The 25,766-nt window shown below is 41.6% G+C and overlaps 1 protein-coding gene across 2 annotated transcripts; it reads right to left on the minus strand.

Moving 5' to 3' along the window:
- Window positions 1-6,020: 6,020 nt before the first annotated feature.
- Window positions 6,021-25,685, minus strand: LOC146499266 (tetraspanin-8-like). 2 transcript variants are annotated; one of them, XM_085138476.1, is made up of 10 exons: window positions 22,033-25,685; window positions 19,800-21,879; window positions 18,792-18,842; window positions 17,039-17,164; window positions 16,859-16,933; window positions 16,232-16,318; window positions 15,757-15,891; window positions 8,077-8,109; window positions 7,904-7,987; window positions 6,021-7,416 (listed from the first exon to the last, which is right to left on the minus strand). In XM_085138476.1, the coding sequence occupies exons 2-10, from the start codon at window positions 19,857-19,859 to the stop codon at window positions 7,330-7,332; spliced, it is 738 nt and encodes a 245-aa protein (XP_084994602.1). In that variant the 5' UTR covers window positions 19,860-21,879; window positions 22,033-25,685; the 3' UTR covers window positions 6,021-7,329. The 2 variants fall into 2 exon arrangements, with proteins under 2 accessions (XP_084994602.1, XP_084994601.1); XM_085138475.1 differs by having other exon boundaries at window positions 19,800-25,685.
- Window positions 25,686-25,766: the final 81 nt, after the last annotated feature.

Consider the following 25,766-nt stretch of genomic DNA (forward strand, 5'->3'; position numbering starts at 1 on the left):
GGCTGGGTATCGTCACTGATTTCTAGAATCGATTCAATTCCGATTCACAAGGTCCCGAATCGATTTGATCCACGATTAGATTTAATTCGATTCGATTAGATTCAATTCGATTTGAATCTGGGAAATTTTGACAGTCAGAAATATTATAATTCAGATCAGTACATTTACATATTTTTGTATCTATAAAAAGGAAGCTGACACTTTCCAGACTTTATCAAAGGTGTGAGCATCACAGCAGAGGCCTTTGTGTCAAAGTAGCTGAAGATAAAACACTGAAAAACATGAAGGTGATTTTCCTGTTCTGGGATTTTATAAAAATATTCTGCAGTACATCAAAAACGAAAGAAAACCATTAATCAACACATGAATGTTACCTCTGAAGTTACAGCGGTTTTATTAGAGAGCCTTTTGCATTTTGCATAATTTTAAAAAGTTGAAATTTGTTCAATATTGAACGGCAGAAATTAGGTTTTCTTTTCGGAAGTATGTAAAACGGGAAAAAAACGTCGGCCGACAGCGCTGTAAACAACGGTAGACTTGTGCGTAACAAGCAAGCAAATAATAAAGAAAACAGACAGACAGGGAGAGAGGGAGAGAGAGAGAGAGCTGTGCATGAAGTGTGATTTTATCCTGGTGGAAGCAAAACAGCAAAAGTCAGAGGGAATTCATGACGATGTTTATGTGAAGCGTAGTTTGGATCTTCTTTTGCTCCTGGTTCAGTCAATATTGTTTGGAGAGAGATAAAACTAACAGCTTTATGATCAGCGCAAAAAGGGCGTAAACACACAGCGCGGACCCGCGGATCAGAATCAGAATCTGTCGGCTTTCAGCCCCGACCGTCAGCTGAGAAAGGCGACATCTCACTGATTCTGATCCGCGCTGTGTGTTTACGTCTTTGTGCAAAATCCGTGTACCTGCTCTCATTTACTGTCTTAGCTGTTTGGTGGTTGTTGAAATTTTGTGATCTTTCACCTGAGATTCTGGCATTTTGGGCAAAATAAATTTATATTAAAAAATCGATTCAGGATTTTAATGAATCGATTCAGGATTTTAATGAATCGATTTTACGTTATCCAAGCCAGAATCGATTTTAATCGATAAATCGATTATAAAAACCCACCCCTACTCCTCAGGATCAGTCTTCGCAGCATTGTTAAACAGAAACAGTGCATGGGTGCTCTTTGCAAATGTAATGAGCCCTTTTCACGTTTCCAAACCTTAACTTCATTAGTTGGATGACGTATTGTAGTGCCTAAGAATAAATCAGAGTGAATATTAAAGATTTTATTCTAATCCACCTGTTTTAGGGCAGAGCCTTTAATTATCAAACCCGAGGCAAAGGCCCAGTCAATAAAGGAGTTAAAGAACTATTATTAGCAAAGCAGATGAGATGAGAAACATGCACAACATTATTTCAGCCTCTTAATCACACAGATGTAGCCCACCAAATCATCAAGCACTTAAAAGTATTATTATTCAGTACAGACACTGGGAAATCATCGTGCCACCCCAAATTTGTAGTCCATCACATCAGTGTCGTGGCAGCCATCCTGTTCAGCCATGTTTAGAGTGAATCCTGCCATTCATATCAATATGCTTTAAAAAATTTAATGTTATAATAATTATTATAGAAGCAAGTGTGTGTGTGTGTGTGGGGGGGGGGGGGGGGGGGGGGGGGGTCCAAAATCAACAACAGGACAGCACACAGCTTAGTAAAGTGAAATCATCATCAGTGAATGTGGGTAAAACAAAAGCGTTATCATTTTGGCAATTTTGCCCACACGTCCACTTATTTCACTCACACGTTTCCACTCCTTCATCAGTCTTCATCATAACAACTGCAGATATTGGTAATATGGTTTAAAGGCGATCATTGTCTCTGGGAACGGGGCATGCTCAGTAGAAGCATAAATAAAGTGGCACTTTATTTTCCATAACTTGGAAAAATGCAACTTAAAGAAATGCCCACACCCCCCAAGCCTGAATCGGATAAGCTACAATAACACTATGCATTAACAAAATGAGATGCACTATGCATCAGACTAGAAAAATATTTTTCGGAACCACTATAAAAACTGATAAATTGAGAAGACCTCATTATATCCCAGTAAACATCACTAATGCTGATACATTTTTCACAGTATTCCTCAAGTCATGAGTGATGAGGCACTGTAGTATTAAAAACATATTTAAGAGAGACAGAGATTAATAACAGGTATAATTCAATGCAGAGAGGTGACGAATAGTAAGATGTTCTGGCTTTGCGGAGGGCTTTCTTATAAAGCAACAAACTATTTCTCCAGGCTTAATGATGATCTTCTAAATTTGTGACACGCCATTTCCTCTCCAGCTTACGAGTCATCTGCTTTAGGGTACGTGTTTGAGAATTATACCACAGAGTCAGGTACTTCTGATTTGAGGCCTTAGTTTACACCGGAGCTACAGTATCCAGAGTCGCACGTAGTGAGGAGGTAAAATTATTAACAAGATAATCGACCTCTGTTGGAGTAGTCTTCAGGTAGCTGCTCTGCTCTATGTTGGTACAGGTCATTGAAGATGATAACAGTGGGTGGATTATATTCTTAAACAAAGACCAGTCTAAATGACCAAACAGGTGAGGGTTTTCAGGAAACACTGTTAAATGTTCAGTTTATATGCCATATGTTAAAACAAGATCTAGACTGTGATTAAAATGGTGGGTGGGTTCTTTTACATTTTGAGAGAAGCCAATTGAGTCTAATAACAGATTAAATGCCAAGTTGAGGCTGTCATTTTTAGCATCTCCATGAATGTGAAAATCACCCACAATAATTATTTTATCTGAGCTGAGCACTAAATCAGATGAAAAAAAACTCTGTGTAAGGCCCAGGTGGACGATAGATGATAACAAGTAAGACTGGTTTCTGAGTTTTACAGCTGGGCTGGACAAGGCTAACCATCAGGCTTTCAAATGAATTAAAAGTCTGTTTTTTTTTTTGTTTTTTTTCTGGTGTGAAAAATTGTTCCAATTTGGTTTGGGGGGGGGGGGGGGGGGGGGTAGCAGGATTTGTTTAGATAAGCAAACCAGATTATCTAAACAAATATCAGTCAGGAGAAGACATTGATGATCAAGTGTTGAGCAACATAGACTACTGTTACAGACTGATATGTAACTCACCCATGATGTTCAGTGAAGCTGTAAAGTTACCCAACTCTGAAGAGTGGAAAGCAGCCATGGATGAGGAAATGCAACCCTTAAGAGAGTACAACACCTTTACCCAAACTAGCTTAAAGAAAGCAGTGGGGGGAGGGGGGGGGGGGGTAGATGGGTGTATGTGAAGAGAAACAGTGGTGATGGATCACAGAAATATAAAGCACAGTACTTAGCTAAAGGTTACAACCGGTGTTTTGGAATAGACTATGACGAAACACTTTGTCCAACTGCTAACCTGACAAGCATAACAGTGTTGATGCAGTGTGCAATACAATAGTGATGGGATTTCCGGCTCTTTTTAGAGAACCGTCTCTTTCAGCTCGGCTCACTAAAAAGAGCCGGCTCTTTTTAGAGAACCGGCAAACAAATGTAAAGTGAAACAACACAAAACACTGCAAACCACACCACAATTAAATATAAATTTAAATATGAAAACAAAAAGAAGATGCATATTCTCTGTCATTTGGGCCTGCGTGAATAAACTTTCTGAATCCTTTATCGTCCGCAACTGAATATAGTTGTGGATGATTACTATATCTTTCTAATGTGACATTGTTGTCCCTGGCTCTCTTTCCCTCCGGCTCTGTTCCTGTGCTACTGCCAGTGTAACTACTGCCCCTCCCCCCTCTTTCCAGCGCAAAGCACAAGGCTCGCATGCAGAGTGACGTGGAAAAAAAGTGCAAGAGAGAGAGAGAGAGAAAGAAAAAAACAAAAAAACAACAGCCGGCTCTAAGAGCCATTTTGTTCGCGACCGACACATCACTACAATACAAGAAAACCTGATTTTGCACCAGATGGATGTAAAAACTGCATACTTGCATGCACCAATAGACTTTGAAGTTTACGTTGAGCAGCCGGAAGACTATGAAGTAAAAGAAAAAACAGATGAGAAACTGGCCTATAAGCTGGAAAAGTCACTTTATGGGCTTAAACAGTTGGGCCAAAACTGGTAAAGGACATTACATGACTATTTGACAGAGAACGGTTTCATGCAGAGTCCTGTAGATCATTGTGTTTACACAAGGAAAACAAGAAAAGACAAAGTGATCATGATCACTTCCCTTCACAGTTTTGAAAACTGGAATGTGAAGGGAATGCCAACTGCAAGGTTCAAAATGAAAGATATGGGGAAACTCAAAAATTTTCTTGGTATTGATTTTGAGCAAACCAAAGATTGTGTAAAAATGTCACAAGATAGATATGCAGAAAACATTCTGGAAAGATTTCAAATGCAGGACTGTAAACCAAGATCAACTCTTGAATAAAAGTTGAACTACGATGATGATGCTGAGAAGAACAATGTCAGAATGTACAGAGAGGCAGTAGGTAGCCTCATTTACTTGTCCTCTTGCACACGACCAGATTTGAGTTTTGTTGTGAGTAAGCTATCACACCACTTCAAGGAACCAACTTTGGAAATTGGACTACTGTGAAACATGTTCTGAGGTATTTGAAACATTGAAAAGACAAGACATTGTGCTACAGGAAAAGTGACAAAGATTTGAGAGTACAAGGTCAGTGACTCAGATTGGGCTGCAGATGTGACTGACAGGAGGAGTACTACAGGTTACTGCATAAGCCTGAATAAAAAAGGTACTTTGGTGTCATGGCAAACAAAAACCTCTCCAAAGAACTAGTGGGCTGTTATTTCTGCAACCACCTTGTAATTCAAGCTACAGATGCCACATCTAAAACATTAGGACAAACCCATCCTACTGTCAGTCGGTCAACCTTTACCCTTCAGTCCAGACATTTGGCCCTAAAAACCCATTTATCATGACTTTCTCAACCTTTCTCTCAGCTTCTATTGGTGTTGTGGACCTCCTGTCTACTTCAGTCGTCAGCTGTTTGTTTTTTCAGCAACCATGTTTTGAACCATGTGACCCTCCTCCCACACTGTATTCCATCTGGAGGGATGGGATGTTGTTTTCGTGATTATGTATTTGCTTCTGTCATTCCAGTGTCGGCTGCGACTGCAAACGGCTCTTACAGCCAGATCCTTGACGTAAACGACGCGAGCCGGCTCCTTATCGCGAGCCGTGTTTTTTTTTTTTTTTCCTGTCTCTCACCCTCTCTCTCTCTCGCACTTTTTGTCTGCTTCACTCCGCATGTGAGCCTTGTGCTTTGCGCTGGGAAGAGGGGGAAGGGGCGGTAGTTACACTCGCAGTAGCACAGGAACAGAGCCAGAGGGAAAGAGAGAGAAAGAGAGCCAGGGACAACAAGAAGAGACAACATCACATTAATAAGGTACAGTAATGATAATAATCCACAACTATTTTCAGTTGCGGATGATAAAGGATTCAGAAAGTTTATTCATGCAGGCTCATATGACTCAATATGAAAACATGTTCTTTTTGTTTTCATATTTTAATTTATATTTGTGTTGTGGTTTGCAGTGTTTTGTGTTGTTTCACTTTAAATTTGTTTAAAAGGAAAAAGCTGAAAATTTAAATAGTTAACAGTTGAAATGTGAATAGTTGGGGTTTTTTTGTATTATATGATTTATTTATTACATTTTATGTGGAGTGAATACATAAAAGTATATTTATGGTGGTCCCTAGAGACAAAGAATGTACAAACTTCAAAACAGGTACGAACTCAGAAGCACGTAAAAACTCCAAAACACGTACAAAAGACAACAGAAGTGTTCCAGGATGCTAATTATTGCCAGAAGTTCAGAAATACATTAGAAATACATTGTGGGTTTTCAATTTCTGCAGTTTAATTTGGAATGAGTACAGATTTCACAACATGCTTTCAAAGAGATATCTGTCTCTGCATACATACATGCACAAACACACACACAAAGTCAGAAGTTGGGACACGCCTTCTCATTTAATGTTTTCTACATTGTAGATACAAACTGAAGACATCAAATATATGAAGCAAAATATATGGAATTATGTAGCAAAGAAAAAAAATTATAAATAACTCTAACTATGTATTATTTTTAGATTCCTCAGTAGCCAGCCTTTGCTTTGTTGACAGTGCTGCAAACCCTTGGCCTTCTCTCAGTGAGCTTAATGATGTTTTCACCTGAAATGGTTTTGACAGGTGTGCCTTGTCAGGGTTCATTTGGGGATTTTCTGGCTTCCGTAATGGTGTTTGGACAATCAGTTGTGTAGTGGAGGAGAAAGTGTGACAGAGTGGGGTTGCTTTGCTGGTGACACTGTTGGGGATTTATTCAAAACTGAAGGCACGCTGAACCAGCAAGGCTACCACAGCATCCTGTAGCGTCATGCCACCCCATCTGGTTTGTGTTTAGTTGGACCATCATTTATTTTTTAACAGGACAATGACTACCGTGGAATGGACATATTTTAGCGACCTTTTTCTTGAAGGATGAGGTGCTGGGAATAGAGAATGTTAAACTAACTACCAAGAAGGACAGTGATGAAGTGCTGTGCCAGATTGCCTGGCCTTCAGTCACCTGACCTATACCCAGTCAAGATGGCTTGGGATGAAATGGACCACAGACTGAAGGCAAAAGGGCCAACAAGTGCTCATCATTTCTGGGAAATCCTTCAAAACTGTTGGAAAACCATTTCGGGTGACTACCTCATGAAGCTCATTGAGAGAATGCAAAGCAGTAATCACAGCAAAGGGTGGCTACTTTGAAGAATCTAAAATATAAAACATGTTTTGAGTTATTTTACACCTTTTTGTTTACTACATAATTCCATGTGTTCATTCATAGTTCAGATGCCTTCAGTGAGAATCTACAATGTAAATAGTTATGAAAAAAAAGAAAAGCCATTAAATGAGAAGATGTGTCTACTTTTCACTGGTACTGGTACTGGTTCAAAGAAATCGAGAGACTTTGAGTCCGATTTTACTATAATTGAGCTCTATTTAAGATGACTAAACACTGAAAATTATCAAATAACAAAAAAGTTACAAAGCTTTTCAGAAAATAATTTTTTGCTTTTAAAGCTATGCTTGGTACATTAAAAAACTGGAAGGAAAATAAAGAAATTACTTACAAAGTACATATTACTATTTTTTTCTTTTCTCACTCTCTCTTTTTTTGTGTGAGTAAAACACAGTGAAATAAAAACGAGGTCACATCCTGATCACGACTCCTGTTGATGCACCATAACCCAAAGGCCAGAGGACATGTGGTGTGGTGGCTCCCTTTAATATTTCCTCAAGTACATGGATTCTCTACTGTCGTCACTTTTGACTTGATTAATCATGCAGATGGTAATGAGCAGGCCCAGCAGCTATAAAGACAGAGAAGAAGAATGATCAAAATGTATTGTTTGTATGTACTGCTCCAACACTGCAATGACTGGCTTTTACTCTAAAGCTGAAGAGGAATTTCCAGCTTCATGCTAGTTAAAGTTGAAATCAGGAGGCTAATAAGCTACATAAGATAAATGAGTATTGTAGATTAAATTAAAAAGAAAAACCATTTGAAATGTAAACGTTTTGGCTTATCAAGTTTGCAACAAAGTGGCCAAAAAAGTGGACAATAAAGAGTGTAACACATAGATCAGAATAACATCTTCAAATTCCATATTTTGTTTGATTAGCAGTCCATTGACCAGAGTCAAGTACTATGTTAAAAGGATTTTTCACTGTTGAACAGTTATTGAATGTACAGGTTAACGGAGTCAAAAGTGATTTTGACAAAATCTTAAAGAACAACAGAGTCAGTGACACACAGAGGTAACCATGGCAATAAAATAAAAAAACGATAGAGCTTACTGCTATAACGGCAAATCCAAAGAAGAAGCCAAACACGATGTTAAAGAAAAGGTTCAAAAGTTCAAGGATAATGTCATAGCAGGGCTGCAGAAGAAAAGAGAAAATGGTAATTATCTGACCAGCAGTACAGTGTACAGTGTTTTGATTGGCTGGTAGGTCAGATGATTGAATACCTGTTTATAGATTTCATCTGGGCCACTGGTTCCCTGCAAGAACACAAGAGCAAAATGTGGATGTAAATAGAAACAGTCTATTTCTGTTTTAGGTTGTTTTATTCTGGTGAGATTATACTCACCAGCCTCTTTGTTAGATACTCATGTTCAACCCCCCATCAATGCAAATCTCCTTCAATTCCAATTCTTGTTCATATAATATAATATAATATACCCCTCCGCGAATCACTACCTTATCGTGGTGGAGGGGTTTGTGTGTCCCAGAGATCCCAGGGCCTATGTTGTTTGGGGGCTTTTACCCCCTGGTAGGGTCTCCCATGGCAAATTGGTCCTGGGTGAGGGACCAGACAAAGAGTGATTCAGAAGACCCTTATGAGAATATCACAGAGGGAACAGTTTACCCCGCCCAGGATAAGGTTACTGGGGCCCTGCCCTGGAACCAGGCCCGGGGAGGGTGCCTGAGGGTGAGCGGCCCGGCAGGGCACAGCCCGAAAAGGGGACATGGGCCCATCCTCCTGCAGGCCAACCACCCTCAGGAAGCAGCATAGGGGTCAGGTGCATTGTGCACTGTGCAGCGGCCAGGAGCGGAGGTCCTGGCTGACTGATCCCCGGCAACCAAGACTGGCAATTGGGACATGGAATGTCACCTCTCTGGGGAAGGAGCCTGAGTTAGTGTGTGAGGCTGAGAGGTACTAGCTAGATATAGTCGGGCTCACCTCAACGCGTGGCTCGGGCTCTGGAACCAATCTCCTGGAGAGGCGCTGGACTCTGTCTTAGTCTGGAGTTGCCCCTGGTGAGAGGCGGTGGGCTGGGGCGGGTATTCTAATATCTCCTCGGCTTGCTGCCTGTACGTTGGGGTTCTTGCCAGTGGGCGAGAGGGTTTCTTCCCTGCACCTTTGGGTCAGGGAACGGGTCCTGACTGTCATCTGCGCTTATGCGCCAAGTGGCAGCTCAGAGTATCCAGCCTTTTTAATTCAATTCAATTCAATTCAATTTTATTTATATAGCGCCAAATCACAACAAATGTCGCCTCAAGGCGCTTCATAGATACAGAGTCCCTGTGCGATGCTGGAAGGTGTCCTACTGGCAGACTTCAATGCTCACATGGGTAACGACAGTGTGACCTGGAGGGGCGTGATTGGGAGGACCGGCCTCCCTGATCTGAACCCGAGTGGTGTTTTGTTATTGGACTTCTTGCAAACCAAAGTTTGGCCATAACGAATACTATGTTTGAACATAAGAGTGTCCAAAAGTGCACGTGGCACCAGGACACTCTAGGCCGCGGGTCAATGATTGATTTTGTAGTCGTACCACCAAACCTGCAGCCATATGCTCTGGACACTTGGGTAAAGAGAGGGGCTGAGCTGTCAGCTGATCACCACCTGGTGGTGAATTGGATCAGGTAGCAGGGGAGGACGCTGGACAGACCTGGCGTGCCTAAACGTATAGTGAGGGTGTGCTGGGAACACCTAGCAGAGGCCCCAGTCCGTGAGATGTTCAACGCACACCTTCGGCAGAGCTTCAATAGCATTCCAAGGGAGACAGGGGACAATGGGTCCGAATGGACCATGTTCAGCACCTCCATTGCAGAAGCTGCTGCACTGAGCTGTGGCTGCAAGATGGTTGGTGCCTGTCGTGGTAGTAACCCCCGAACCAAATGGTAGTACCCAGAGTTGAAGGGAGCCACCAGGCTGAAGAAGGAGTACTATTGGGCTTGGTTAGCCTGTGGGACTTCGGAGGCAGCTGACAGGTACCAACAGGCGAAGCAGAATGCTGCTCGGGCAGTGGCTGAAGCAAAAACTCGGGTGTGGGAGGAGTTTGGAGAGGCCATGGAAAAAGACCTTCGAATTGCCTCGAAGAGATTCTGGCAGGAGGGGAATGCGGTGCTCTACCTGTACTGTGTATAGTGCCGGTGGAGCGCTGCTGACTTCGACTGAGAAAATCGTTGGGCGGTGGAAGGAATACTTCAAGGACCTCCTTAATCGTACTGGCACGTCTTCCATGAAGGAAGCAGAGTCTGGGGATGAGGGGGATGACCCGCCAATTTCCAGGGGTGAGGTCACTGAGGCAGTTAAACAACTCCTTGGTGGCAGAGCCCCTGGTGTGGATGAGGTCCGCCCTGAGTTCCTGACAGTTCTGAATGTTGTAGGGCTGTCCTGGCTGACACGCCTCTGCAATGTTGCATGGAGATCAGGGGCAGTACCCCCGGACTGGCAGACTAGGGTGGTGGTCCCCATTTTTAAGAAGGGGGACCGGAGGGTGTGTTCCAACTACAGGGGGATCACACTCCTCAGCCTCCCTGGGAAAGTCTATGACAGGGTGCTGGAAAGGAGACTCCGTCCGTTAGTCGAACCTCGGATATAGGATGAACAATGTGGTTTTCGTCTTGGTCGCGGGACACTGGATCAGCTCTTTATCCTCTCAAGGATACTTGAGAGCGCATGGGAAATTGCACAACCAGTCTATATGTGTTTTGTGGACTTGGAGAAAGCATTTGACCATGTCCCTCAGGGTGTCCTATGGAGGTGCTGCAGGAGTATGGGGTGTCTGGCCCATTGCTACGGCCCATTCGATCCCTATACAACCGTTGCAAGAGCTTGGTTCGCATAGCCGGCAATAAGGGGGACTCGTTCCTCGTGGGTGATGGGCTCCGCCAAGGCTGCCCTTTGTCACCGATTCTGTTAATAACTTTTATGGACAGGATTTATAGGCGCAGCCAAGTGCCGGAGGGCTTTCACTTAGGTGGCTTCAGAATCTCATTCCTGCTTTTGACGGATGATGTGGTTTTGTTGGCTTCATCGGGTGATGGCCTCCAGCTCACACTGGAACGGTCCGCAGCCGAGTGTGAAGCAGCAGGAATAAGGATTAGCATCTCCAAATCTGAGGCCATAGTTCTCAGCCAGAAAAGGGTGGAGTGCCCACTCCGGGTCAGGGACGAGTTTCTGCCCCAAGTGGAGGAGTTTAAGTATTTCGGGGTCTTGTTCACGAGTGATGGGAGAAGGGAGCCGGAGATCGACAGACGGATTGGTGGTGCAGCTGCAGTGGTACCGGCCCGTCATGATGAAGAGAGAGCTGAGCATAAAAGTGAAGCTCTCAATTAATCGGTCGATCTATGTCCCTACCCTCAGGGTCACGAGTTCTTTTGGTCACTTTTGGTAGTGACCAAAAGAACGAAATTGCGGAAATGAGCTTAATTCGAAGGGTGGCTGGCCTCTCCCTTAGAGATCTCCCTTAGAGGGAGGTCTGGGCCTCTCTGTTTAGCCTACTTGTGTCAGGAGATCTACCCATTGTAATGTGGTGATCTTTTTGAGAGATAGCCTTTATTTGTCAGTTGCAGGTCTTTTGCCCACAACCGAGATGACAGACCTTGCCAACCGTACATACAATACACAAACATCACATTGTGGAGACAGGTGAGGCTAGGTAGCGAAGAAAAAACAAACAAACATCGAAATGTGTAACACAAAAGGATAATACAGGAATGCACAGATTTCAACACACCATAGCACAATAAACACAGACAAGCAACATGGGAAAGTGTTCCAGTGTGTACATCTGATCTGGGACCGCTGCAATCTTTGACTGCGCCTCCAGCTGACCCGATGTCCACATCAGAGGGGAGGTAAGCGTTGGAGGTGGTGTTGGATCCGGGGTAGGGAGGGTGATGCGTCAGTGAGTGCTTATCAGTATCAGTATATGTATGTGTTTGCGTGTCCATAGTTCAGCTGAGACAGTGTCCTTCGCCCTGCCAGGCTAAGTAAACAGTCTTCCAGCCAACCCTGGTGGCCTTGCATGGAATGGGAAGGAACAGACTCAACACAGTCGTTATCAGGGAGTTTTTGTTTGGCTCCGACCTTGAGCCCACAGCTGGCGCCGAAGGGGTAGTCGGATTATAATGGTAATTTTTCTTTTGCAACAACTCATGAGAATTTCAAAGCTGTTCTTTAACATTCCGACACTGGTCTCTCAATCTCCCGTTGGAGAACCGCGAGCTTCCCCATGATGGTATCAAACTTCCGTTCCGTGGTGTTGTCAGTCTTGCTCAGATAGCCGATTCTGAGAACTCACAACTGCAGTGAGCTGTTCTACGATGTAATCCAACTTTCGCTCAAAGGTGTTATTTTGAGCAAGCCTCTCCTTGATGTAACCCAATATACGTTCAGAGGTGTTATTCTGAGTATTCACGGCAGCTGTAAGCGTCTCCACGGTCTTAACCATGCTGCTTTCAATGAGCCCGTGCTGAGAAGTCGCGCCTCGTCCCATCATTTCAATCCCAGCGGGTAGCAGTATCTTGGCAATAATCAGGACCACAAGCAGAGGTGTTTTGATTTATTTGGAGTTTGTTTAGTTCTTCCATATCGCCAAGTAAACAGAGGGAGAGGCATAATGGGTGGTCAAGGATTTGGGATATTTTAGTAGTTATTTCTTTCCAGAAGTTTTGTATTGGTGGACAGAGCCAGAATGCTTGAAGGTGTTCATCAGTGGTGTTGAGTGTGCAGTGTGTGCAAATGTCTTATTCACTGAGTCCTATTGGAGATAAAGTATCGGAATTTCAGGAGCGGTACCATGCCTCCAAACGCACTACTTCCAGTTCTCATCTATATATATTCCCCCAGTTCTACAAGCTGTTCATTCTCGTTTACGTGCCCTACCCTCCCTCTTCTTTAACTCCTTCACTTCTGTTTAGTACATGGGGATCTGCTAGGCCCGGGAACCACGACCAGTCCCGTTCGAGGCCTTCCCCAAACCGCAGCTGAATTCACATCCAAGCCATTTACCTATATCTACTAAAACGCTGTCAAATCTAAAATAAGGACGTGGGCCTAGCTAGTGAAGTATGATTTTATATTGTATTACTTGTATGTTGGTGTTGTTAGACATGGTAAAAATGTTATTGCAGACTCTACTCCAAAACTGATTATCTGTCTGGATAATGGAGTCTTTTTCCCATTTGTTAATTTGACCGTGAGGTGCATTATCATTAGAGGATAGTCGTTTATTTGGTTTTAAGGGTGGTTTTTGTGACTTTGCAATTTTATTGATGCTGTTTATTAGTGATGGTTGTCCTACGTTAGTGTTATTGATACTTATTTTGCTTTGATGGAGTGTTTTTGTTGGTTATGTTGAAGAAATTATTTTATGTCAATCTTGTATATGTCAATGAACTGTTGAAATGTTAAGAAGTTATTCTGATCAAAAATGTGGCGGAGGTGTGTGATGCCTTTTTCTTTTCATTTAATGCCTATCAGGGTAATTTATTTGCAGTGATGTAAGGGCTATTCCATATGGGTGTTTGAGTTGTAGGTGAGAATATAGTGTTTTTTATTTTATTAATCTTCCAGCAAGCTGACAGAGTGTTTGCTGTTGCCGGGGTTTTAGGCAGTTGTGATGTCTGATTGTATTCCTGATAAATGGTAAATCTTTGATTAATCGATTTTTATAATCAGATTGTCTTGACCTGGATGAAGGTGATGGGTTGAATGCATCCATTTGATAAGGTATTGTAGTTGGTTATCTAAGAAGTAGTACACTTAAATACACTTTAGAGCAACACGCAGCAACACTACACTTGAGCGGGAGGAGGGAGGTATGGGGTCTTAACACACCCCCGTTCTCTGCTAGCCATCGGGGCGGGGGGGCTGGGAAGAGATGCTGGCTGTCCGATTGGCCTCCCTGCTGCCGCGGAGCCTGGGGCGGTCTGCTTGCCTCCACCCCGGAGGGAAGGGTAACATCTCTTGGGTCTGGGTGCCGTTTCCATCTCTGGGGGTGAGGATACCTGGACCCGGGGTATAGAGTATGTTTGGGGAGTGTGATTGTGTGTACATGTCCATTTACATGTCTGGGTTTATTCCTACGTTGGGTGAGTGCTGAGTGTTTGTATATGTGTGCATGAGGGTGGGAATGCATGTCTGTGTCTGTGTGTGCCTGTTTGTCTGTGTCTATATGTCAGGTCGGGTCTTAGACTCCACCTCTCTGGGAACTCCCAGGCCCTCCAAAGTGTGGAGGCCTATCTCCCCTCACCACACTCCCTGCCGGTGACTGATGCCCTCAGGGGTCGGTGCATTGTTGGTTCTTGGTGTCCGGGGCTGGGCGCTCAGGTCATGTGCCAGGTCATGTGCCAGCTCACTCCCGGTGGCTACTTGGCGGGGCCTGGCGCCTGCTGCTCGGTTCACTCTGGCACAGCTGGCTGCCGGCGGAGCCGGCGGGCACGCCGGTGCAGCCCCCTCTAGCTTCTGCCCGGTGGCTACTGGGTGACCCCTCGTCTGGGGATCCTCAGCCCTTCCCATGAAGGTGGCACGGATGCCCCTCCGGTGGTCCTCCTTGGGCTCTTGCACTCTGGGGCCTCTGGATGTCTGGGGCCTGGATCTCCTCCTCTGTGAGACTTAAATCACACCTTTCTTGGCTGCTACTTCAAAGCACATTGTGCGCTGTCTGTGCTGCACAACAACATTCAATATTTAGTATTTACTGCTGTTTACACTTAGCTAGATTAATGCGATGGTGTTGTGTATAGTATGTTGCTTTGTTTTGTTTTTTTTGCTTGTTTTCTATTCTTTTTCTCTCAACAGGTGATCCCAGAGATATTTTTTCTTCCCCCCTTTTCTCACTGTCCCTCTCCCCTTCTGTTTTTCTTTTCCTTCCTCTTTCTTTCTCCCTTTCCTATCCCTCACTCATGTCTGTCCCGTCTGTAACAACTGAAAATAAAATAAATAATAAAAACAAAGGTCGATCAAATGGACCAATACGGCAATGCCATGATGATCCATTTGGCAAAATAAATCCATTGGGTATCCTTGTTGGTCTTCAGACAACAATTCTGACGGCTAAAGAACCAAATGGGACAGGCGGGAAAAAAAAAAAAAAAAAAAAAAAAAAAAAAAAAAAAAGAAGTAGTAGTTGAAATTTGGTGCTTCTAGGACTCTTTGGACTTTTGACTGTTGTAATGTTTCTAGTTTTATTCTGGAGTTTTTGTTTTTCCAGTAGAATGATGTTATTATTGTGTCCAGAATAATGAAAAAAAGCTTCTGTGGGTTGAATAGGGATCATTGTGAATAAGTAGTTGAGTTTAGGTAATATCATCAACTTTATGGTGTTAATATGTCCTATAACTGATAGCTGTATTGTCATCCATTAATTCAAGTAATCTTTTATTGTTTTTGATAGAGGAGTCTTGAAAACTGCTGATGAATTTGAATGTGGTCACTAGATTGGTTTATAGAGTAGATATAATTTGGAACTGCTTAATATTGCTGTTGTGTGCAATCTTCCCAAATAAAACAGATGTGACAATGGGAGGAGGAAGGAAAGCAAACTAAACAAAACGCACAGATAAAGAAATAAACAAAAAAATGTTAACACTGAAACACATAAAGGCATTGCGTACACAACGTTAAGAGCCTAATGACACATGAGTTCAGAGACAACTGGGTTAACTGTTCTTTTTGGATTTTATCAATTACTGTGGGGGGGAGAAAAAAGATATGAATGGAATGTGAGCAAGAAAGAGGGAGGGAGGAAAGAAAGAAAGAATAAAAGGTAAAATAAATTAGCAGCGACAATGATAACTATAATGATCATTTGACATATAAAAACCAAAATCACAACACATTTAGTCATGAAATTGTTTTATGAACAGGAGCTTTTCAGCTTGAAATTATAGTTCTATTCTGTAAAACCAACCTGAGGCTTGGATTTGCATCTAAGTGAGTCGGATCTTCCATTCATTACATATCCAGTATTTGAAGAAATGCATTCACAGGAGTCAGGGATATTATTACCCCAGTCTGTGGCGTTCCTAATTCCACAGCAATGAAACTGTTAACAAACAAGAGAGTGACTTTAAACAACAGGAAATACTCAACAAAATTCTCCACTATTCTGTTTTTTATCAATATAGTGACTGTAATGTAAATATCATTGCAAAACAATTCAGTCAATATATGGTGCAATCAAAATGTTTTTTGACTCCAATCTTGGCTGATCTCCCCTTTAAGGTTGGTCTTTGTTCACCTCTGTGCCCTTCCAGTGCTACTGTTATGTTTAGGTAACTTACAAGTTCTGTGTTGACTACTTGTAAAAGCACATTTGCAACAAAATCCACTAGGGGCAGTAGAAAGACTACTGTTATTGGGGTAAATAGTGCAAAAAACATTACATTTGACTGTATCTCCTCAACCATACTTCTAATGACTTCTTCTCTTATGTTGGGCTTTTGTAGTTCACTCTGGAAGGCAGTCTCTATCTGGAAAAGAAAAATAACATTTTAGTATAATGGTAGAGAAATGAAGAATATATTCTCCTCAAAACAGACACAGCAGGCTAAAAAGCACAGAGAAAGCAGAGGGAAAGATGAAGCAATAATAATGTTATGGATTATGAGACAGCAGACGCTTAAGCAATAATATGTCCACTCATAATCAAGAGGCCCTTCAATTGTTCCTCTTACAGCAGTTACACTTTCTGATTTTTTTGTATCTTCCTGAAATATTTTGACTGAATCCTCAGTCTCTGAAATGCTGCTTTCTTTCTTTTTAAAGTACCTCTTAAGTCCCAGGGTCATGGCCAACTAGGACGGTTGAGTAAACTGATCACTTGGTAGTGTGTTGGAGAGTTATTAAGACTGAGATATAAAAAGCATACTACAGAAAGAAAATGAAGGTAATTTATCTCCTAAACATAAAAATTAAGTCTAGCGGCAAGATAACAGATGGAAATACTAAATGTAGCTGATCATACAGCAATGGAGAAAACAGCAGAATTAAGAAAGAAAAGACAAGATGACCTCATTTCTTCCTCTCGCTACATTGATGCCACCATAAAACATGATGATCATTCCAATCCCCATGAAGCTTGCAAACTGTACACAAAACAATACAAAGAGCATCCACAGTTATTGTTCTAATAATTATAAAATTAACACAGCATCAGCTTGTTATCTTGTTTGATGTGGGGTTGTACATACTAGTTTAAGGCCGATGATTGACTCACAGCACGTAGCAAAGATTCCCAGAGAGGAAATACAGAGGACGCCGATGGCAAACAACCAACTCCACATCATGCCTGGCAAATCAAGTGATGAGAACTCCTCCTGAATGATAGGAAAGGACACCAATGGATTAATCTGGAAAATTATTTAGTTCTTCAAATGAAAAAAAAATCAAACACAATCATCCAAAATAAAATTTTAGACATGACTGTCCGGTCCATGTTAGACTGACTATCCCATCCCCCCCATGCTACCATAGGTCACACAAGAAGCATTTCAAAACCTGAACCAGGCCATATGAGGACCAACCTGCAACTCACCACCCAGCAAGTAGCATTCCTGAGTGAAGAGGCCAGCTCATTTAATTCAGTTTCATTTTATTTATATAGCGCCAACCAGTGTTGGGGAGTAACGGAATACATGTACCGCCGTTACGTATTTAAAATACAAAATATGAGTAACTGTATTTTGTTACAGTTACCATTTAAAAAGGTGGTATTTAGTATACAGTTACTTTGTTGAAATAAATGGATTACACAGCAGTATTTTCCTGTTTCATATTGTGGCGGGTCAGGACTGTTTGGGTTTTGTTTGACAGCTATGTTCTGTTGTTCCAGGCGGCAGCATTACGTTTGCCATGGTTACAGGGTGACGCTCTTTCTGCGACTGTGTGTTTCCTGGGTGAGAAAGCGCCTTTTTGTTGTTGTTGTTGTTGTGTAAAGCTAATAGGCAGAATGCTACAGGCATAGCTCTAAAGAATGTAGCCTCATGGGCAGTGTAGTCCATGCTGCAGGGAGAATGGACTGTCATACCCGTTATGTGTCTGTGAGCGCGAGGAGGGAGAAAAAGGAGAGCGGAAAAGTACGAGTTGTCATCGAACAAAAACGGGAGCTGGAAGCATGTAAATATAATAATAACCACTGCAGCCAAGAAGAGTGCCTGACGAGCCCAGTTGTAAGTAAGCTATTAAGACTCAACTGTACACCGTGTTCGTGTTTTCCTCCGAAACAATAAGCTCCGTTGGAGCAGCCTTTCAACACCTCTCTCTGTCTCTCACAAGCAAAGTTGACCCAGACAACAAAGTAAAGCTATTTTTCGGCTACGAGCCCAACACGGAACCGACGTATTAGCCAGAGGTCCCTTTACTACGGTTCGGAGCCGCGGACCTTCAGTAACAGTAACAAATCACACAGCAATAGTACATTCATGTAGTTGTAAAAAGCATGATAATATATTAAGTAATCCAAAGTATTCAGAATACGTTACTCTCATTGAGTAACGTAACGGAATACGTTACAAAATACATTTTGGGGCATGTATTCTGTAATCTGTAGTGGAATACATTTTAAAAGTAACCTTCCCAACACTGGCGCCAAATCACAACAGTCGTCTTAAGGCTTGTGTACTACCTTTTTCTGTTAATGCTTTATATGACACTATTGCATTTCATGTTCTTGTACTTCTGTACTAAAAATGGCAACACATTGCAAAACAGTTGGGGTCAGGTAACAAAAGGCTTGACAAATAGTTCGAAAAATAGTATGTAAAAAAAAGAACAACTGGAGGAACATATTTTGTTAACTAACAACAGGTCGGTAGCATGCTGGGGATTAAATGTGGATATATTAAACATGTTAAAAGGAAACATTTTAAAAGAAAGTGACACTTAAAATAATCAGCAATCTGCTTTGTTCTGATTAAAAACTGAAAAATTAATGTGGCTGTTTACCTTATAGGTAGAGGCCTGTAGCAATCCGTAAATCAGCCCAAATCCAACTATCTGAGGAAAGAGACTCAGATCATGTCATCTGCATTAACAAAACCAGAGTTCCTGTATGGTTGCCTAAATGTACCAAGGAAACATTTATTCTTTAAAAGATAAATTCATCAGGGACTTGTTTTAAAAATGTTTCAAATCAAAAGAAACAAAAGATAAACAGTACCACAGAGAATTTCAAGTTTAAACTTTGGTCGATCTGCCCATTGGTTAGGTTTGACCATAGAAAACATTGGGCATGCATATATTTGTTAAAGAATATATGTATGTGTGTGTGTGTGTGTATATAGATATATATGTGTGTGTGTGTATATATATATATATATATGTGTGTGTGTGTGTGTGTGTGTGTGTGTGTGTGTATATATGTGTGTATATATATATGTGTATATATATACTTTTGCACTCAGTGTTTTACTTTAGAATATATACTTAAGAAGAAAAGAATTCTCAGAGTGCTCATTGCTAGAAGCAATGTAAATGTAATTTTAATAAAACATAGTAGGAAATATGTGTGCTAAGCATTAAAAATAAATCCTTATTTATTTGTTCTAAATTATGGAAAAACAGCTTCTTCTAACTGCCCAGTCTTTTAATCATTATGTCTTGCAGCACTGCTTCACCGGTAAGGTAAAAAACAGAAAGGCCTCAGTGGTTCGTAGTTAGATTAAAATATGAGGAAGCTGAAAAAAGTTTTTCCATTTCTGCATGTATGTCTTATTGTTGTCTTATTATTACCTTACAATGTAAAGTGCCACGAGGCAACTGTTCTTGTGATTTGGTGCTACATAAATAAAACAAAATTTAAAAAGTGAACAATTTTCTTTTTTTTTTAAATAAACTTGTGAAAAAGAAATCCTTTTAGTTTCTCTCTTTCCTTCAACATAAATAATAAAGAAAATCAATAAATCAATCATCAAAATGAAATCCTAAAAACAAAAAAATAAAGATTCCACTTACTGCAAAAAGCACATTGAAGAAGACAAAAATGCACTTGAGACATCCATTAATTTTCCCCATCTTCAATTTTTAGAGGTGATGCAGTGAGGTTGTAACCCAGAGTGTAAGAATGTGCGGCTTTTCTGCTGTTTGTGAACACACAGAGTGAATGTGAATTCAGGAAGATGCAGAAGTGAAACACAAAAGGCTTCTCTGAGGACAAACCCTCATATGTATAGTAAGACCTCATAAAACACATGCAGTTAGAAAAAAAACATGCTTTAGTTCTCATGAACTTAATAACAGGAAGCAAAACAAAAACTGAAAGGAAAAAATATATCAAAGAATGATTTCTGACTACTATATAAAGAACACTGGCAAACAGAATGGGGGGGGGGGGAGTAAACGTAATACAGCAGAGATAAGACTGCAGTCCTCCAGTCTTCCATTAAGAGCCTCAACATCGTCTTGGGTTTTGAGAGGTAAAACAACCCCTTCAAGGAATTATGCAACTAAATCAATTTTTCTGCTTCAGCAAGGCATTTAACATCTTGCTATGAACCAGTTGAGTCTCCTTCACTTCATCTAAAATGGCAAGGACTTTTCGCTTGATTCACTGTGGCTGCTCAGTTGACTTTGCATCAGTTTAACACTTGGCCTAGAGAGGTTAAAGCACACAACATTTACTATAGCAGTCGTTCTCAAACTGTAATACGTGTACCACCTACGTCTGGTGGTACGTGGGAAGTCTCCAATATTTTTTTGTTAAGATTAAATAATTGTATATGTCACGGGTGTGCACTAGAAGGGACCCAGATAGCAAGGAAACATTGAATCAACGTTGAGGTGTGACGTTGACCTAATGTCACTCTTGCACCCTTTATTGTTATTGAAACGTCAGTTTTTGATATTGAATCAATGTTGAAAGCTGACATTGATTCGATGCTATATTTTCTAATACTGTTGACATTGAAACAATGTCAGATTGAAACACTGTTGAACTATGATGTTGATTTTCCACCTCTTTCGTACAGTTGCTTTTTATTGAAACAACAGTTAAATCATGACTGGAAATCTACCATTCTTTATAGGTATTTTAATCAATACTAAACTACTGCATGTTTCCATCATATTTAAACCACCTAAACACATAATTGTACTTATTCCTCAAATTGGACACCCTTTATATGTTAAAAAATGTCTCACAATGTATCATGTCAATAGTCAGTTCTAAAAACAGAAAGCATCACACATCATGTAACAGAGAAAAAAAACAAAACAAAAAAAGGTCAATAGACATGTATCGTGTGCAAAATATTTTATTAAAAGACAAAGTTTCCTATTAAGATTTCTATGTTTCACGTCACTTTTTAATTTTTACAATCTGGAGCGTATCTGAGCCATTTCTGGACTGCTTGAGCAAAGACAAACTCAGACATAGAGTTTGCCCCTACCTGCTGCGTCAGGCCATCTAGGACAAAAATAGACACACACACAAAAAAAAGACAAAAAAAGTGAATTAGAGCACATGAATAAGCTCTTGTTAATTGTCCCCAGCAGGGAGAAAGTATGTAAATTCCTAGGCTGATAAACTTGAAAGTCACCAGGCGGAAATCAGCAAACTGCTGCATTTGATTCCCAAAGAGCTATGAGCAGAAAATGTGATATGTCTTGGCATGGTGTGCCGTGTATCCTTTAAAAAAAAAATAAACATGGGGTCCTTGGGCTGTACAAACTGTACAACCCGAGGACAAAACAAGCCGAAGACCAAAGACTCCATCTCCAGATTAACCGGACATGAAAGACTTGTTATTAAGAAAGACAAAGTAATATAGCAAAAACCAGACATAGAAAATGTGAAACACACCCAGCACATCAATTGATCCCTTTATTGTTCACTTTAGGCTCATAAAACTACAATAAACGATAAAACTTACCAAATATGCATCTGCACAGCGCTGTCTCTTCAAATGCCCTTTTTTGCTCTGTCTGGTCCTTGTTTTTTTTCCCTGCCCAGTTGAGTACCGAGGCCAGCTCGTTTGGCGGTGCGGCAGACTCGCACCTCCAGTGTGGTCCCTCCAATCAAGGCAAAGCGTCTCACCTATAGACACATTTTAAGAGATGGAATTAGCGTGTCTCATGTCTTAAATGTGTACACAAGTGTTTAATCAACAGGCATGTTATGTATTTTAATCAAATCTGACAGCTATTACACTTTATAGTTACAAAGTGTACATAACCTTTATATACTTACCATTGCCTTATTTGCCTCCGGTGATTGAAGGGCTGGCCCTGCATTGTTTAGCTCCTCCATGTTGTACAAGGGCAAATCCAGAGGCAATACCCCAGCATCTACCGATTCATTGCAGCAGGGATGGCAGTTGGCTCTGACCTCCTCACGGAGTTCGTTAACTGCTCTGGTCAGGTCTGACAGCATCGTTAACATCTTTTGTGGGGTCACATCTGTTTCAAAGAACAATTCTAGAAAGATTAAAGGCTTAAGCAGTGGGAGGCGAAAAACGAATATATCCATAAGTGATGGTGTAACATTCTGCATTCAAATATTAGTTGGTGTAACTGCTAAAAGTGTTTACTAGTTTTTGCCTGTCACATATATTTGATATTTGTATATGTAGCTTGCCATCACCAGTGTGTGAATGTGTGTGTGATTGGGTGGATGACTGAATGTGTAAAGCGCTTTGGGGTCCTTAGAGACTAGTAAAAGCGCTATACAAATATAGGTCATTTACTATTTATACCATGTAAACTGTGAAATTCCAAGATTTTCAAACTTGCCTTGTAATAGTGGCCTCACAGAGTCTCTGGAATCTACCAAAAAAAAAATCACAACAAGATGACATTCAGGAGTATAAATTGGTGTTTTGAAGATAAGAGTACAATGACATTGTGATGCAGCTTTAAAACTATTTTAAAGCATACCATCTATAGGGAAGACATCGACATCAGACTGCATGCTGGGGAGATTGCAAAGCTGTGTCGGAAAGTCATGTACGCATGCAACGTAAAGTTAGGTGAGCGTGCAATGTACAGTCACGTGGGCATGCCGCGTGAGCATTCGAACTGGGTCTAAAGTTTTGGTTACCTGGAGGGATGTACCACTGTGAGAGGGGTGCTGCGGAATAGTCCAAGTGATCGCTGCTGTAATGTCCCGGTCAACTATACATAAATTGCACGTTGACACGATTTTTTAAAGCTGGTGAACTAGACCAGAAATCATTGATAACAAAAGAACAATAAATTTACTTTCTCCGGTACTTTATACCCACTCAGTTGCAATGCAATTTAACGCTCAACTACAAATCAATGGCTTTTTGATGGTGACGGGCGCGGAATGGTGGTCAACTATAAATAGACATTTTCTCGACGTTGTTGTTGCCACCTGGTCGATTACAAATAGATCAAATATCAATGACAAAAAACAACGGTAAATCAACAACGTCCCTATCGTAAGACCGTCGGTTTACCACAGTGTTTCAATGTTGTTACAACATTGGCATTTCAACCCTGACCGTAATGACGGATCGGATGAAAAATCAACATCAATTCAATGTCGTCTTGCTATCTGGGGAAGCCCATATAAACAGAAGGAGCAATTTTATCAGATCAGGACTTACCCCACAAGGTAAGTCCTGCTGCTCCGTGTTCCAAACATACGGTTGACATCTCTCTATCCTGTGGAAGGCGTCCACCATCAGTCTTGCTTCCCACCGAGAGTGTACCTCCACCTCTTGCGGCTCACTAGACCAACTTCTCCATTCAGCAGCATTCTTCCTCCTCCCGTGCCCTCCAAGCCTGCTTAGCTTACACCAGCTCAGATCGGCTCCCACGCTCACTCCCCACAGTCAGTCTCTTTCCATCCCACCCCATAACATGTACATACTTTATAAATTCTTTACCGCAAGATAACGGAAATTGAGTTTAAACTAGGCCCTGTCTTTTCAAAAAGATATATTCATTTTTATATCAGCCAATAGGCAAGCGTATTAGGCCAGCCTAACTGGTAGCTAAAAGGGTTGACAATGTTAGTCGTGATGGCAAGTGGAGGAATGAAAAATGATGGTACAAAAGTGATACAATCCTGGCTCTAGTATCAGAAGGAGAACTGTAGTGAATATTTTGACCTGTACATCAGAAACTGAAGTCGATGACAATGAACCCAGCAGAGGTGCTAGTAGTAACATTTGCAGTACCAGTGAAAGTTCTATGGTACGTGCTAGCATCAAATGATGCCAAATAGTAGTGGTGCAGCGGATTACGGTTGATCCGTGATCCGTGATCCGAACCGATCCCACTCCACGGTTCGGCACGCACATGATCTGAAGATTCGAAAAAGAAGAAAAAAAAAAAGGTATGTGTATGGTGCACGTGGTGGGTCTGTCAAGTGACAGTTATGGCCAGCGCTAGCTGTCCAGGTGGATGAGCAGAGGAGTTTGCGGTATTTAAGCAGCCCTTTCCTGCCCAGTCCGACCAGGCTAAAGCTATTACAAAAGCTATTGGGGTGTTTAGCTGCAGACGGGAGGCCGTATTCCGTTGTGCAAAACAAGGGGTTTAAACTATGATGAAGGTGCTTGAGCCATGTTATGATATCCCGTTGTGCATCCACTTTAGTGGCAAGAGCAGGAAAAGATTTAAATTATGGCTGAACTGTCCCAGGCATCTTCTATTGCCCTAACCCATACAAATGGGTGGACCTCCAGGTCAACGGAAAGCTACGTGACTGTGACAGCTCATTATATCACACCGGAGTGCGATATAATGAGCTGTATTATTGTAGGGTCTACCTTACAATATAAAGCACCTTGAGGCGACTGTTGTTGTGATTTGGCGGTTTATAAATAAAATTGAATTGAATTGAGTGGTAGATACAAAGCCCTATACTGACCTATATTGTACCATAATTTTTTTTTAATAATTGCGTGGACTGAGCCTAGAGTTTAATGTTTTTAACAGGCAAAACATACTTCAATAAGTAAATAAGTAAATGTTCAATTTTTGTCTTTTTCTTTTTTTACTGATCCGAAAATTGATCCGATCCATGACTTAAAACCGTGATTCGATCCGAGCCGTGAAATTTTTGATCCGTTGCACCACTACAAAACAGTGAGGAAATATGATTTGAATTACATTAAGTTTGGATTCTTTTTGGAGTGGGACAGAAGATGAGCCTACGCTTAGTGTGTGGCGAAGTTCTTAGCAATGAATGCATGTAACCATCAGTGTTGGGTAAGTTACTTTAAATTAGTAAATGGCCTGTATTTGTATAGCGCTTTACTTGTCCCTAAGGACCCCAAAGCGCTTTACACATCCAGTCATCCACCCATTCACACACTGGTGATGGTAAGCTACATTGTAGCCACAGCCGCCCTGGGGCACACTGACAGAGGCGAGGCTGCCGGACACTGGCGCCACCGGGACCTCTGACCACCACCAGTAGGCAACAAGTGGCAAGTGTCTTGCCCAAGGACACAACGACGAGGCTGTCTGAGCCGGGGCTCGAACTGGCAACCTTCCGATTACAAGACGAACATGTTAAAAATAACTGAACTCTTGAGCCACGATCGCCAGCTCCAGGGGAAGAAGTTCCTCCTGCGCACAGACCATGTGTCCCTCACTTGGCTGCTCAGCTTTAAAGAACCGGAAGGACAGCTAGCCCGGTGGTTGGAGACATTGCAAGATTACCACTTTGAGGTTCGTCACTGGGTCGAGGCTCCCAGTTGTTGTAGTTGCGGGTTTGTCTGTGTGTCTACCCCTGTATTTCTGCCGTGTGTTTCTCCATGTTCCAAGGTTTCACATCTGAGGTTTTCAAGTTTCTCATTGCAGGTTTTTGTTCTTTTCATTGTTATTTTGTAGCTGTTCCCAGTTTAGGTTTTTGTTTGCATAGTTCCCTGCAATCAAAGGAGCTTGCAAAGAAAAGCGTCTGGACTTCTTTAAGTTACTTGAAGACGTTTCACCTCTCATCCGAGAGGC

This window comes from Neolamprologus multifasciatus, chromosome 17, assembly GCF_963576455.1.
Source record: "Neolamprologus multifasciatus chromosome 17, fNeoMul1.2, whole genome shotgun sequence".
NCBI lineage: Eukaryota > Metazoa > Chordata > Actinopteri > Cichliformes > Cichlidae > Neolamprologus > Neolamprologus multifasciatus.

Bases quoted from the DNA above. Each gene is read 5' to 3' on its own strand.
- LOC146499266 (XM_085138476.1), bottom strand. From the start codon at position 19,859: ATGGGGAAAATTAATGGATGTCTCAAGTGCATTTTTGTCTTCTTCAAT. The intron at 18,843-19,799 runs GTAAGTGGAATC...CTCTTTCCTCAG, and splicing joins TCTTCAATGTGCTTTTTGCA to ATAGTTGGATTTGGGCTGAT. The intron at 7,988-8,076 runs GTATTCAATCAT...TTTCTTCTGCAG, and splicing joins CAGATGAAATCTATAAACAG to CCCTGCTATGACATTATCCT.